This window comes from Ovis canadensis, chromosome 11, assembly GCF_042477335.2.
Source record: "Ovis canadensis isolate MfBH-ARS-UI-01 breed Bighorn chromosome 11, ARS-UI_OviCan_v2, whole genome shotgun sequence".
NCBI classification, from domain to species: domain Eukaryota; kingdom Metazoa; phylum Chordata; class Mammalia; order Artiodactyla; family Bovidae; genus Ovis; species Ovis canadensis.
Genome location: NC_091255.1, coordinates 50,231,568 through 50,242,613, shown reverse-complemented (window position 1 = coordinate 50,242,613; position 11,046 = coordinate 50,231,568). Strand labels below are relative to the sequence as shown.

Sequence of the window (11,046 nt, the reverse complement as noted above, 5' to 3'; positions counted from 1 at the left end):
TTGCGGTGGCTTCTCTTGTTGCAGAGCGCAGGCTCTAGAGCTCGAGCTCAGGAGCTGGGTCATGCCGTGGCATGGAGTCGGACACAACTCAGCAACTGAACAACAACATCAGTGTGGGGTCTTAGTTCCCAGACCAGGGATCGAACCTGCGTCCCCTGCATTGGCAGGCGGACCACTGGCCCACCAGTGAAGTCCTGATATGCATCTGTTGAACATCAACTGCATACGGGGCCCCCAGATCACCTTGCACCTTCCACCAACACCATAGGGTGGGTGTAGTCCCAGGGACCCTCCCCGCATACCCTAGTCCTGCTCGAGTCTGAGACAGGCCTGTGCTACTCATGCCGAGAATGCGTGGGCTCTTCAGCAACCTCTGGAGAGGAGACCCAGGGCCTGTAGGTTTGGTCAAGCCCGGGGCTGGCGTGGGGACCCTGGGGGGATTCAGCCGTCTCCCCGGGGTCTCTTCCTGCAGTCCCCTCTCTGCAGTTCTGGACTCCCAGCGGCCTCTGGGGCTGGACTGCCTCCTCCCTTTCCTCTCTTCTTCCTCCTCTGGGCCAAGCTGCTGACACCTGCGGGGGGTGTGGGCCTGGCGCTGCCCCTCTGGCTGCCAGGGGCCTCTCCCTGCTGGGGGTGGAGGACAGGCCCGGGCAGGAGGAGTCACGGATGAGAGGACCTCGGCTCCTGCCAGGCCTTCCTTCCTTGCCTGGCACGGAGAGTGGGCACTGCTCGGGCCTTGGCTTCAGGCCCTGCCTACTGCCTGCCGGCTGCTCAGAAACCCTGGGCCTCGGCTTCCTCATGGCGTCGTGGGGGAGATCCGGCAAGGGCTGTCCGGAGCCATGAAGGAAGCATGTCTGGGTCTTCTTAGGTCTTTCAAGGATGGCCACACTCTCCAGAGAGCCAGGGAGACCTTCCTGGGGTCTGTCTCTGCCCCTTCACCTGGGGAGAAGGGCTGAGCTGGGCCTGTCCTTCTGCAAGTGAGGCCTTTCTGGGCTGAGGTGGGCACAGAAGTGGAGGAGGGCTCCAACAGTGGCAGAGTCCCCAAAGGCCAGAGGCACAGGGCCTGGGAGTCACTGGTGTGGGGAAACCTAGGTCCTGCCCTTGGCGCACAGCCTGATGTCAGCAAGGGAAAGGGTAGAGTAATGGGGTGATTGTGGGGCCTTGGTGATTTTTGAGAAAAGAAGTTTAGGAAACTCTCTGTCCCTTCAAACTGGGCTTTAAGGCTAACGTCTGGGCACTTTGGAGGTGGGGTGCAGGCTCTGGAGAGGCAGAGGGTGGGTGGCTGGTGCCCTGTGGCCTGGCCCCTTCTCCAGGCTGCTAGCTCTGCTTCATATTCACTTCTCTGAGCTTAGGGAGGCCTGTCTAGACAGAGGAGGGCAGTCAGCTGCTGGGGGAGAGGGGTTCCTGGGAGGGTGGCTCCAGCGGGGAGGGGAAGCTCTTTCTCTGGGGGTGAGTGGCTGGTGCAAGGCTGGCCTCTGAGCCACTTAGGTGACCCCAGGTTCTGTTTGTTCCCTTCCCCAGCCTGTCTTGGAGTAGCAGGCAGTCCTCCCAGATATCGTGGAGAAGACCTGGTGTTCTGACCTTGCCCCCTATTCTTGACCTTGAGACCCTGCTCCCCACTTCCAGGAACGCTGGGAACCCCCAGACTTTACAGTCAGGGTGAGAGCAGAATCAACTCTGGTTGTCTCCTCTCGGCAGCCTGTGCAGTCCCCACTCTCCAACAAGTAGACACCCTTGCGTGCGAGGCCACCCACTTTCTAGGTAGGAAGTCCTTCCAGCAGTCTGACCTCAGCACACCAGCTCTGATCTAAATGGAACCCTGACTCCCTCCCTGTCCCCGTGTGTGTGGGCCCAGAGCCCAGGCCACCCACGTGCCTCCCTCCACCCCTGGAAGCTTCTCATTCAGACAGGCCCCGTGCAGACACAGACGCCAGGGTCCTGGCAGCGCCTAAATCATTAGCACCGCCGAGATTAGGCCACTAATCTCCTGGCTGGGAGCGGGCGGGTGCCAGCCGCCAGGATGTGGGCTTGTGCTTTTTCCTTGCAGGGGCCGCCCTTCCCCAGGGTGCGGCTGCCCGGCAGGTCCTACCTCTCCTGCGCTCAGCGCCTCCTCTGGGGGCCCTTTGGGGGCATCTTTCCGCAGGTACTGGTAGGGTGAGCAGGGGCGGTCACTCTAACCAATTCTCCGATTCCCTCTCTCCCTTGGCCTCCACTTGACTCATTCCCACAAAGACCCTGGGAAGCAGGAGTTACCCCATTTTGCAAATGAGGCAACCGGGGCAGTGAACTGACTTCCTGAAAGGCTTGAATCCAGGGTTCCCTCAGGTCAGCAGCTGTGACTGTTCCTCTCAGATAGGGCAGCCCCCTGGTGAGGGACTGAGTCTCCTGCTCAGGCTGGAAGTAATCCCAGGAGAGCTGGGGCTCCCCGAGGTCAGAGGCTGACTTGCTCCCACTGTAAGGGGTGGGGGAGGGTGTCCCCCTGGATCTCTCCACCCTCTCCCTGGGATCCAAGAATGCTGGGTGGGGGGCCAGAGCAGCCCCAGGCTCCGGGCCTGTGGAGCCTTGTCCCAGGCCCTTTCTGGCTCCCAGGGTTGGGTTCTCCGGACTCCCCCAAGAATGAGCTCAGCTGCCTAATTGCGGTTGAGGATGGAAGATCACCCTACCCCCGGGGCTGCGGCTCCAGCACTACCTTTGTTTCTAACAGACAATGGCGGCTAAGAGGCCATCGTGCCCAGGCCAGGCTTGGGCAGGGGAGGGGGCCGGGGGAGGCACTCGGGTGTCCAGCCTGAGCCCCAGGCCCTGGGCGGCTTGTACAGAAGCAAATTACATGGCTGGGGTTTTGGCTCCGACTTCAAGGGCCAGGGGCCCAGCCCCGCTTTAGCCCGGCTATAAAGGGCTGCCCGGGGTCTCTGTCCAGACCAGACCCTGCGCTCGACTTGTGGACGTCATGACTGCCACCGCCACCAGCATCCGCCAGATTTCCACCTCCGGCTCTGTCAAGGGCCTGTGTATGCCCAGCGGGGGCTTCTCTCGGATGTCTTCCATCCGTGTTGGGGGTGCTTGCCGGGCCCCCAGCCTCCTGGGAGTCGGCAGCTCTGGCAATATGTCCATGTCCTCATCCCGCTTCTCCATGGGCTTGGGGGGTGGCTATGGCGGGGGCTACACCTGCAACCTGGGCGGGGGCTTCGGCTCCAGCTTTGGTGTGGCCGACAACTTGCTGGGGGGCAGTGAGAAGGAGACCATGCAGAACCTCAATGACCGCCTGGCCTCCTACCTGGAGAAGGTGCGTGCCCTGGAGGAGGCCAACGCAGACCTGGAGGTGAAGATCCATGACTGGTACAAGAAGCAGGGACCCGGGCCCGCCCGCGACTACAGCCACTACTTCAAGACCATCGAGGAGCTTCGGAGCAAGGTGGGTACTCCCTGCCCTCTGTCCTCAGTATCTACTTCCGACTCATGCATCCCAACTCTGGACCTTTGCCAACATCTCTCCTCCAGCCTAGGTTTCCATCATTCATTCACTCACTCACTCACTCTCTCACTTGCCCCGGAACCCAGCTCTGGTCCCCAGGCCTGGAGGGCATCCCGTGAAGGGAGGTTGTGTGGAGTTCCTTCTTCCTGGGGGAGGGTATTTGGTGTGGGTGATGTAGGCATGGTCAGGGAAGTCTTCAGAACCTTGAGGGCAGCAGCAGATGTTCCAGGTATAGAGATCAGTGTGGACAAAGGCACAGAAGTGGGAACGAGTTTGGTGTGGCTGCTGGAAGGTGATGCTGGAAGTCTCCTTCTCACTAGTCCATTCTCCTCTGAGTTTGCTCCCCTGCTACCTGCCTCATCTCCTCCAGGCAGTCCTCCTGGATGGATGGCACTTGACTTTTGTCTTCAGACCTTGGGGTCCTTTCTATACGTTGAGGTTCAGTCTATACTGTGTTCATTGTGCTGACTTCACTGAGTCTGACATATTCTCACAGCTGTTTTTGCCCTGGGTCTTCCTCACTCCTTCCACGATGGTCACTCTGGGGTTTCCTAAGGGCAGATGCTGTCTCCCCTTGCAGAGTTTGCGGAGGAGGGCGGGGTGGTCCCTGAAAAAAGGAGCTGTGTCTTCCCACTCAGACTGGAAGCTCCCAAGGGGAGAAATTTCTCTAACTTAGTCTGATGGAAGAGGCAACACACACACACACACACACACACACACACACACACTATGATCTCTATGAACTCATGACCTTGGCATTCTGTGAACGTCGCACCTGGGTCTTTTGCACAAACCTTCTGGCTGGAAGGACCTAAAGGGCTGCAGTTTCCAGAGGTGGCAGAGAGGTCAAAGAGGTTCAAGAGCCAGGCTTGGGGAGAGCTAGGCTAGGGGCTGGCTGGCCTGGGCTCAGTCTGCTCAATTTCCTGGTGGAGAACCAGGCCTGTGGCCCTGTGAGGGGCTTTGCCTGCTCCTGCCAGGGACCCAGGCCAGAAAGGGAACTCCTGCAGTTGCCCCCTGGAAGCCACACCGATGGGAGTGCCAGATCAGATACCGGCCTTGGTCTGGGCAGCAGGGAACCCAGGGGAGCCCTGGTGAGTCAGTGTTCCCGAGCTCCGGGGTCAGCCAGCTCCTCACCCCAGACCCCAGCGCGATGCGCACCAGGCCGCTGAGCCACTGCCCCTCGGCGGTTTGCACCACCACCCCCTTGCTGGGCCCCATCAGCCTCCTGAGTGGGAGGTGGGAGGTGGGGCAGGTCTGCAGGCTGCAGACCGGCCCACTGAGGCCCTGGGGTGAGTTCAAACTGGCTCTTGGGTTCAGTCTGACCCAGGGAGCCTTTTCAGAACTTAGGGCCTCAAGTGGGCTCTGAGGTCCAGCCTGAGTTTCCTGGGGCTTCCCCCTCTTACAGCTTGTAAACGTCAACCCTCAGTCTTAAAAAACTTCAAAGTCTACCCAGCTCATCTGCCAAGACTTCCTCTCTGCTTCCTCTGGGCAGCGTGCAGGGGCCTCGCCCTCCCCCTCCCCCATGGCCCTTGACGGGAGCCTCTCTCCTGTGTTTCTCACAACAATAATGACAGCTCTGCTCCTTCCAGAGCCTCCCCCTTCCCCTGTGGTCGTTTGAACCTCCCAGATAACCCTGTGGGAAAAGAAAACCTTGTCCTAAGGTTTGATGTGGGACCCATCATAGCTTTATTAACTATTTCATTAATTGTTTAATTAAATTAATGTTTCCTGGGGGCTGACTCTGGGCCGGGCACTGTGCTGGGGATTCCAAACAGAATGAGACAGGGATGAGACAAGGCGACATTCCTCTGGAGCACAGAGACCAGTGGGAGAGAGCAAAAATACATATAAAGTCATGGAAAAAAATTGCACTTGTGAGAAGTACTGTGTAAGAGAGATGGGCCGAGGGGAGGAATGATGGGGAGGAAAGACTCAGGGAATGGAAGAGGGCTTCCTGGAGGAGGTGGCAACTAAGCCTAGAGGTGAGTTTAGTTGGGGAAGATGGAGTGAGGTCCAGGCAGCTTGGGCAGTGACTCCCATGGTGGGAGAGGATTGCATATGGGTCTTTCTACTGGCATCATGGTATCCATGTCTGGGTATCATGCCTTCTCTCCTTGTGAGGAGACCACAGGGGCCCTCACCTCACTCATTCCAGCCCACTATCCAAAGGGCTGTCAGAGGGGTGTTGCAAGGCCTTCCCAGGGCTGCCAAGCATGCTTGCTCACCAGCCCCACCATGTCCCCCAGATCCTGGCGGCCACCATTGACAATGCCAACTTGGTGCTTCAGATCGATAATGCACGCCTGGCAGCCGACGACTTCCGCACCAAGTGAGTCGGGGCCTCCCAGGCGGCTCAGGGGGCTGGTGCGGTCCGGCTCTGCACCCCACAGAGCTCTCTGTGCATATGAGGGTGTCCTCGCAGCACTCCATGGCTCATGCTTCTCCTTGCTCCAGGTACGAGACGGAGCTGAACCTGCGCATGAGCGTGGAGGCCGACATCAATGGCCTGCGCAGGGTGCTGGACGAGCTGACTCTGGCCAGAGCTGACCTGGAGATGCAGATCGAGAGCCTCAAGGAGGAGCTGGCCTACCTCCGGAAGAACCACGAGGAGGTGAGGCTGGCTCAGGGATGCAGGAAAGACTTGCCTGGGAACAGGCAAGGCTGGGCTCCCCACATCTTCCTAGGCCAAGGCCACGTTCTCCATCCAATTCCTGTCTCTGATGTTTTCCTGGCTCTGACCCTGGGAGACCCCCAGAGGGCCCTGGTTGAGGCCTGGAGGGCCCTCTCTCCGGAAAGATACTTCTCTATCCCTCGAGGCACAGCCTGCTATGTGGTGGCAGTTAACCATCTAATAGGCCAATGGGTCTAAGAACACGCCGGCTAATTATTATGGTTAATTGTAATAGTGATAGTCATAACAGCAAGGAACATCTGCCCAGCACATTCCAAGTGATTCACAGCAATTATCTCAGCTGATACTGACAGCGTCGCTGCGAGAAAGGAGCGTGTTCCTCCCTTTACCAGTGAGGAGACTGAGGCTCAGAGAGGTTAAGGAATTTATCCAAGGCTGCACAGGGGCGGGTCTTCCCTCAGGTCTGCCTGAGCCATTTCTGCACCAGCTCTGCCGCCACCACCCTGCCACTTCTCCCACCTCCTAGGGACCCCAAGGCTCACCCCCAGGGTAGGGATCCAAGACCCTGCAGGAGGGCTGATGAGCCCTGTGGCTTCCTTCTCACCAGAGCTCTGGGGTGGCCTGAGCTGAGAGAGCCGAATGCCCGAATAGCAGGAGTTCAAGTAGTTCTGCTTGACTTTGAGGCTGGCTTTGGGGATGCCTCCCTGAGCAGATCCACATTCCCTAATGAGGTCTGATGCCCCCAGGACCAGCAAGGGGCTGCTTTCCCTGTGCTTGTGCTGCGCGGTTGGTGGTAGGGGCCCGAGGTGAGGGGTCAGGGCAGGGAGTGAGGCTGTCCTTGCTCATCCCCCAGCATAACCAGGAGTTGCCTTCTCTCCTGCCCCAGCACGCACTGGGGCTGGGCGAAGTCCACTGTCCAAGCTTGTGTTGGGGGAGATTGTTGACATCTAAAGCCACGCGCGTTTGAGACACGACAACATCTATCTCCACCTTCAGGGTGAGGAGCTGTTGGCTTGTCTGTGTCTGTCCTCTGCAATCATCTCTCCCAGAATGAGAAGGCAGCCCCAGGGGCTCTCCCCAGGATGGCCCTGAGTGAGCTCCTGTACCCCTCTCTGCCCAGGAGATGAATGCCCTGCGAGGCCAGGTGGGAGGGGACGTCAACGTGGAGATGGACGCTGCCCCCGGCGTGGACCTGAGCCGCATCCTGAACGAGATGCGCGACCAGTACGAGAAGATGGCGGAGAAGAACCGCAAGGATGCCGAGGACTGGTTCTTCAGCAAGGTGGGTGGCCCGCGTGAGCAGGTGTGCACACGTGTGTATGCCTGTGCTTTGTGCTCAGCACTGACTGGAAAATTTGCAGATGTGGCTTCCCAGCTGGAAGGACCTTTGGAAACCAGTTGGGACCAAACGATCACGTTCAGGGGGAGACTATGAGGCTCAGAGAGGCCTCAAGCTCACATAGCCCTTCACGGGGGCAGAGGGAGCAGAGCCAGATCTCCTGACCCCACCAGACACTCCCCCAACCCCGGGAATTCATAGGCAGGTGTGTATTTGGATGCAGACTCCTATGCCCCCAGTAAGAACAACACACCGAGCAGTGGCAGCACCCAGACTGTGATGGGCACACAGAGAGCGAAGGCCAGGGCCTGCCCTTACGTGTGCCTGCAACCCAGTAAGGAAGAAGCAAAGGACCGCAGGACAAGATGAATCCTGCAAGCGCCAGTGTGTACCAGTGGGCCTGAGGCCCTCTAGGGCGGGGGAAGGGCAGGTCTGGGAGGTCAGGGCTCGGGTGTGGCCCCTGCCCTCTGCCTCACCTCTGCCAGCCTCCTCAAGCCCCAGGGGCCCCATCCTGCCTTCCAGACCGAGGAGCTGAACCGCGAGGTGGCCACCAACACTGAGGCCCTGCAGAGCAGCCGGACGGAGATCACAGAGCTGCGCCGCACGGTCCAGAACCTGGAGATTGAGCTGCAGTCCCAGCTCAGCATGGTAGGGCCGCTGTCCCCTCCCTGCCCTGTGCCCACTGCTCCAGGTTGGGCCCCGCCTCCTGGACCCCCGCTGGGAGAACCAGAGGCTCCCTGCCCTGCCCTGCCTCTTCACACTCTGTCCCACCTCCCACCCTGCCATGCTGGCAGCACCCACAGGCGGGCACCACCTGGGGACCCACTTCTGGGGGCTCCATCGTGGGGAAGGGCCCCAGCTCGGTTTCCCTAGTTACCTACACCTTGACCCCCAGAAAGCGTCGCTGGAGGGCAGCCTGGCGGAGACCGAGGCACGCTATGGAGCCCAGCTGGCCCAGCTTCAGGGGCTCATCAGCAGCATTGAGGCTCAGCTGAGCGAGCTCCGCTGTGACATGGAGCGGCAGAACCAGGAATACCAAGTGCTGCTGGACGTGAAGACGCGGCTGGAGCAGGAGATCGCCACCTACCGCCGCCTGTTGGAGGGCGAGGACGCCCAGTGAGTGGAGGGCAGCCCGCATGTGCTTGGTGGGCCGGGATAGCACCAGCTGAGGCAGGAGGAGGTGTGGAGGCTTGCAGGAGATGAAGCAGAGAACACTGGCTGGGGTCCCACTAGATGGTATAGGTTCTGGGGAGCCAACAGGGTGCTTTTGTGTAGAGAGAAGTATGGTTGTCAAGACATCTTAGAACAGTCACTCGGGCTACAGAGAGAGAAATGTGTCTGAGGGGACAGGGTGAGGTCAGGGAGACCTGTCAGGAGGCTGGAGCAGCGAGTAAGGCCAGGGAAGGTGTTAGTCGCTCAGTCATGTCCAGACTCTTTGTGACACCATGGACTATAGCCGTCCAGGCTCCTCTGGCCATGGAATTCTCCAGGCAAAAATCCTGGAGTGGGTGGCCATGCCCTCCTCTAGGGGATCTTCCTGACCCAGGGATTGAACCCGGGTTTCCTGCATTGCAGGCAGATTCTTTACCGTCTGAGTCACCGGGAAGGAAGACCTGCTGTAAGGCAGGCGGAGGACGGGGGAGGGGAGATCATGCACCCATAGGATGTGTTAGCTAAAAACAGCAGGGCTGGATGCCTGAAAGCGGGGCTGAGCGTGCCTTGTAGGCGGAACTCAATAAACGTTTGAGTAAGTGTGTGAAGGAATGGGTAACAATGGCACTGAGTTTCTGGTTCCAGTGACTGGTTGGTGATCCCATTGTCCAGGATGGGTGGCGCTCTGGTTTGGAGTTGGGAGGGTGCTCAGGCCCTGGTGTAAAGGGGCCATGGATATCCTGGAGTCTCCATGCTTAGTCACTCATTCCTGAGTTTTGCTCTGTGATGATGGCCAAGTCCATCTGCAGTCTAACCACAGTCTCTCCTGTTTTAATGAAGTTTATTTGTTGGGCTCTTCAGGATATGAAAAAAAAAAACACACCACTCACTCAGCTTCTCCTTATAAATCCCTGGTTGGCAGCAAAATGCCTCTGGGCCTCCTGTTGGGGTATCCGCTTTCCTTATTCCTGCCCACTGGGCCTGTCCCTCTGACCCTGTGGTTGCCATTCTCTGCCGAGTACCCCCCGCTGTGATTTCTCTCCGATTTCCTGGGGCTTCTCTCCCCTCGGCCTAGCCAGCTGCTCCTCCTCCCACGGGGCTGGACTCCCCACTGGGACCCCTGGGCTGACAGCTCCCCTTCTTCCTGCAGCCTGTCCACCCAGTACTCCTCGTCCCTGGTCTCACAGCCCACCCGGGAAGGTAAGAGCCTGCCCCGTCCTGCCCGGGGCGGGTGGGGAGAGGCTGAGGCCCCTTCTGTGCGGGGGGGCTCAGGGAGGGCCTCCAGCCTGAGGTTCTGTGTGTGTTCCTCCCCCTCCGCCCACAGGCACGGTGACCACCCGCCAGGTGCGGACCATCATGGAGGAAGTCCAGGATGGCAAGGTGGTCTCCTCCCGCGAGCAGGTCCATCGCTCCACCCACTGAGGCCGCTTTCCACCTGCAACAGCCCAGCCTCCAGGGCCCAGGGGCAGCCATCGCCTCCAGCTCCCAGCACGCTACTGCCGCGCCCCGAGAGCCCGTCTGGGCCACCACCCAAGAGCTGTTGTGTTTCTCTGTCTGCTTCCTGCCTCCCCTCGCTGAGGGGGGCCTCCTGACTTTGCCCCAGTGACTGCAATTAAAGCTTTGCTTGAAGTTCAATGTCTCCTGTGATTCAGTCTGGTCATTGGTTTGGGCAGTGTGGGCTAGCGACGGAGGGGTGATGAGAGTTTGTTAAATGTTTGGGGCTGCTTGTCACCTGCCAATCTGTTCTCCCAACCCATCTGGGCCTGGGGCTCAAAGGAGGGAGGCAGGATGCTTGAGGATGGAGGGATGGGACAGTCCACCAGGTTGGGGAAGTTTTTGAGAATCAGTCCCTGGGTCCCCCATTATTGGTGGCTGGCCCCTGGGAGGGCCCCATAGACTTTCCAGGAGCCACACCTGTTATAGAGAGCGCCCTGCCTCAGCCTGGGGCAGGTACAAGGTCAAGATCAGAGGGAGAGGGGCCGGGCAGGGGGTTTCCTGGAGAAGTGGTCCAGGGCACTGAAGGGTATGAGTGTGGCAGGGGTATGGCCAGCCCAGGGAACCAGACGGGCTCTGTTGGGCTTGGGGGTGTATGGGGCGTGGTGGCCGCTCTGCGTGTGAGCGTGGGGGGGCGTCCTGTTTGCTTTGGTGGCTTGGCAGCTGCTGGGCTATTGGGGAATCTCTCTCAGCTGCTGGTGGGGGCTGTCTGGGCCTGTCTGGGAAGTGGAAGCCATCAGCAGTCTGAGACACGACCACATTCCGCCCAGCAGGCCTGCCGGGACCCTGGGACTGAGGGTGGTGGGCAGGGCAGGGTGGGGCTGTGGGGCGGGCACTCAGCCCATTCTGAGGGGCTAGCTCAGAGGATGGGGTGGGGCCTCTGGGGGTGGCTGCAGGGGACCTCTCCCAACTGGCGGGGGTTGAGGGTTCCCAGGAAGACCGTCTTCTTGGGCAGTGTCC

General features: G+C 59.7%; 1 protein-coding gene across 1 annotated transcript; it reads left to right on the top strand.

Annotated features, from left to right (window-relative positions):
• Nucleotides 1-2,944: 2,944 nt before the first annotated feature.
• On the top strand, nucleotides 2,945-10,227 carry LOC138414744 (keratin, type I cytoskeletal 42). Its single transcript, XM_069542530.1, has 8 exons — nucleotides 2,945-3,409; nucleotides 5,716-5,798; nucleotides 5,924-6,080; nucleotides 7,222-7,383; nucleotides 7,963-8,088; nucleotides 8,336-8,556; nucleotides 9,743-9,792; nucleotides 9,917-10,227. The coding sequence occupies exons 1-8, from the start codon at nucleotides 2,945-2,947 to the stop codon at nucleotides 10,012-10,014; spliced, it is 1,362 nt and encodes a 453-aa protein (XP_069398631.1). The 3' UTR covers nucleotides 10,015-10,227.
• Nucleotides 10,228-11,046: the final 819 nt, after the last annotated feature.

Bases quoted from the DNA above. Each gene is read 5' to 3' on its own strand.
- LOC138414744 (XM_069542530.1), top strand. From the start codon at position 2,945: ATGACTGCCACCGCCACCAGCATCCGCCAGATTTCCACCTCCGGCTCT. The intron at 7,384-7,962 runs GTGGGTGGCCCG...CCTGCCTTCCAG, and splicing joins AGGACTGGTTCTTCAGCAAG to ACCGAGGAGCTGAACCGCGA. The intron at 9,793-9,916 runs GTAAGAGCCTGC...CTCCGCCCACAG, and splicing joins CTCACAGCCCACCCGGGAAG to GCACGGTGACCACCCGCCAG.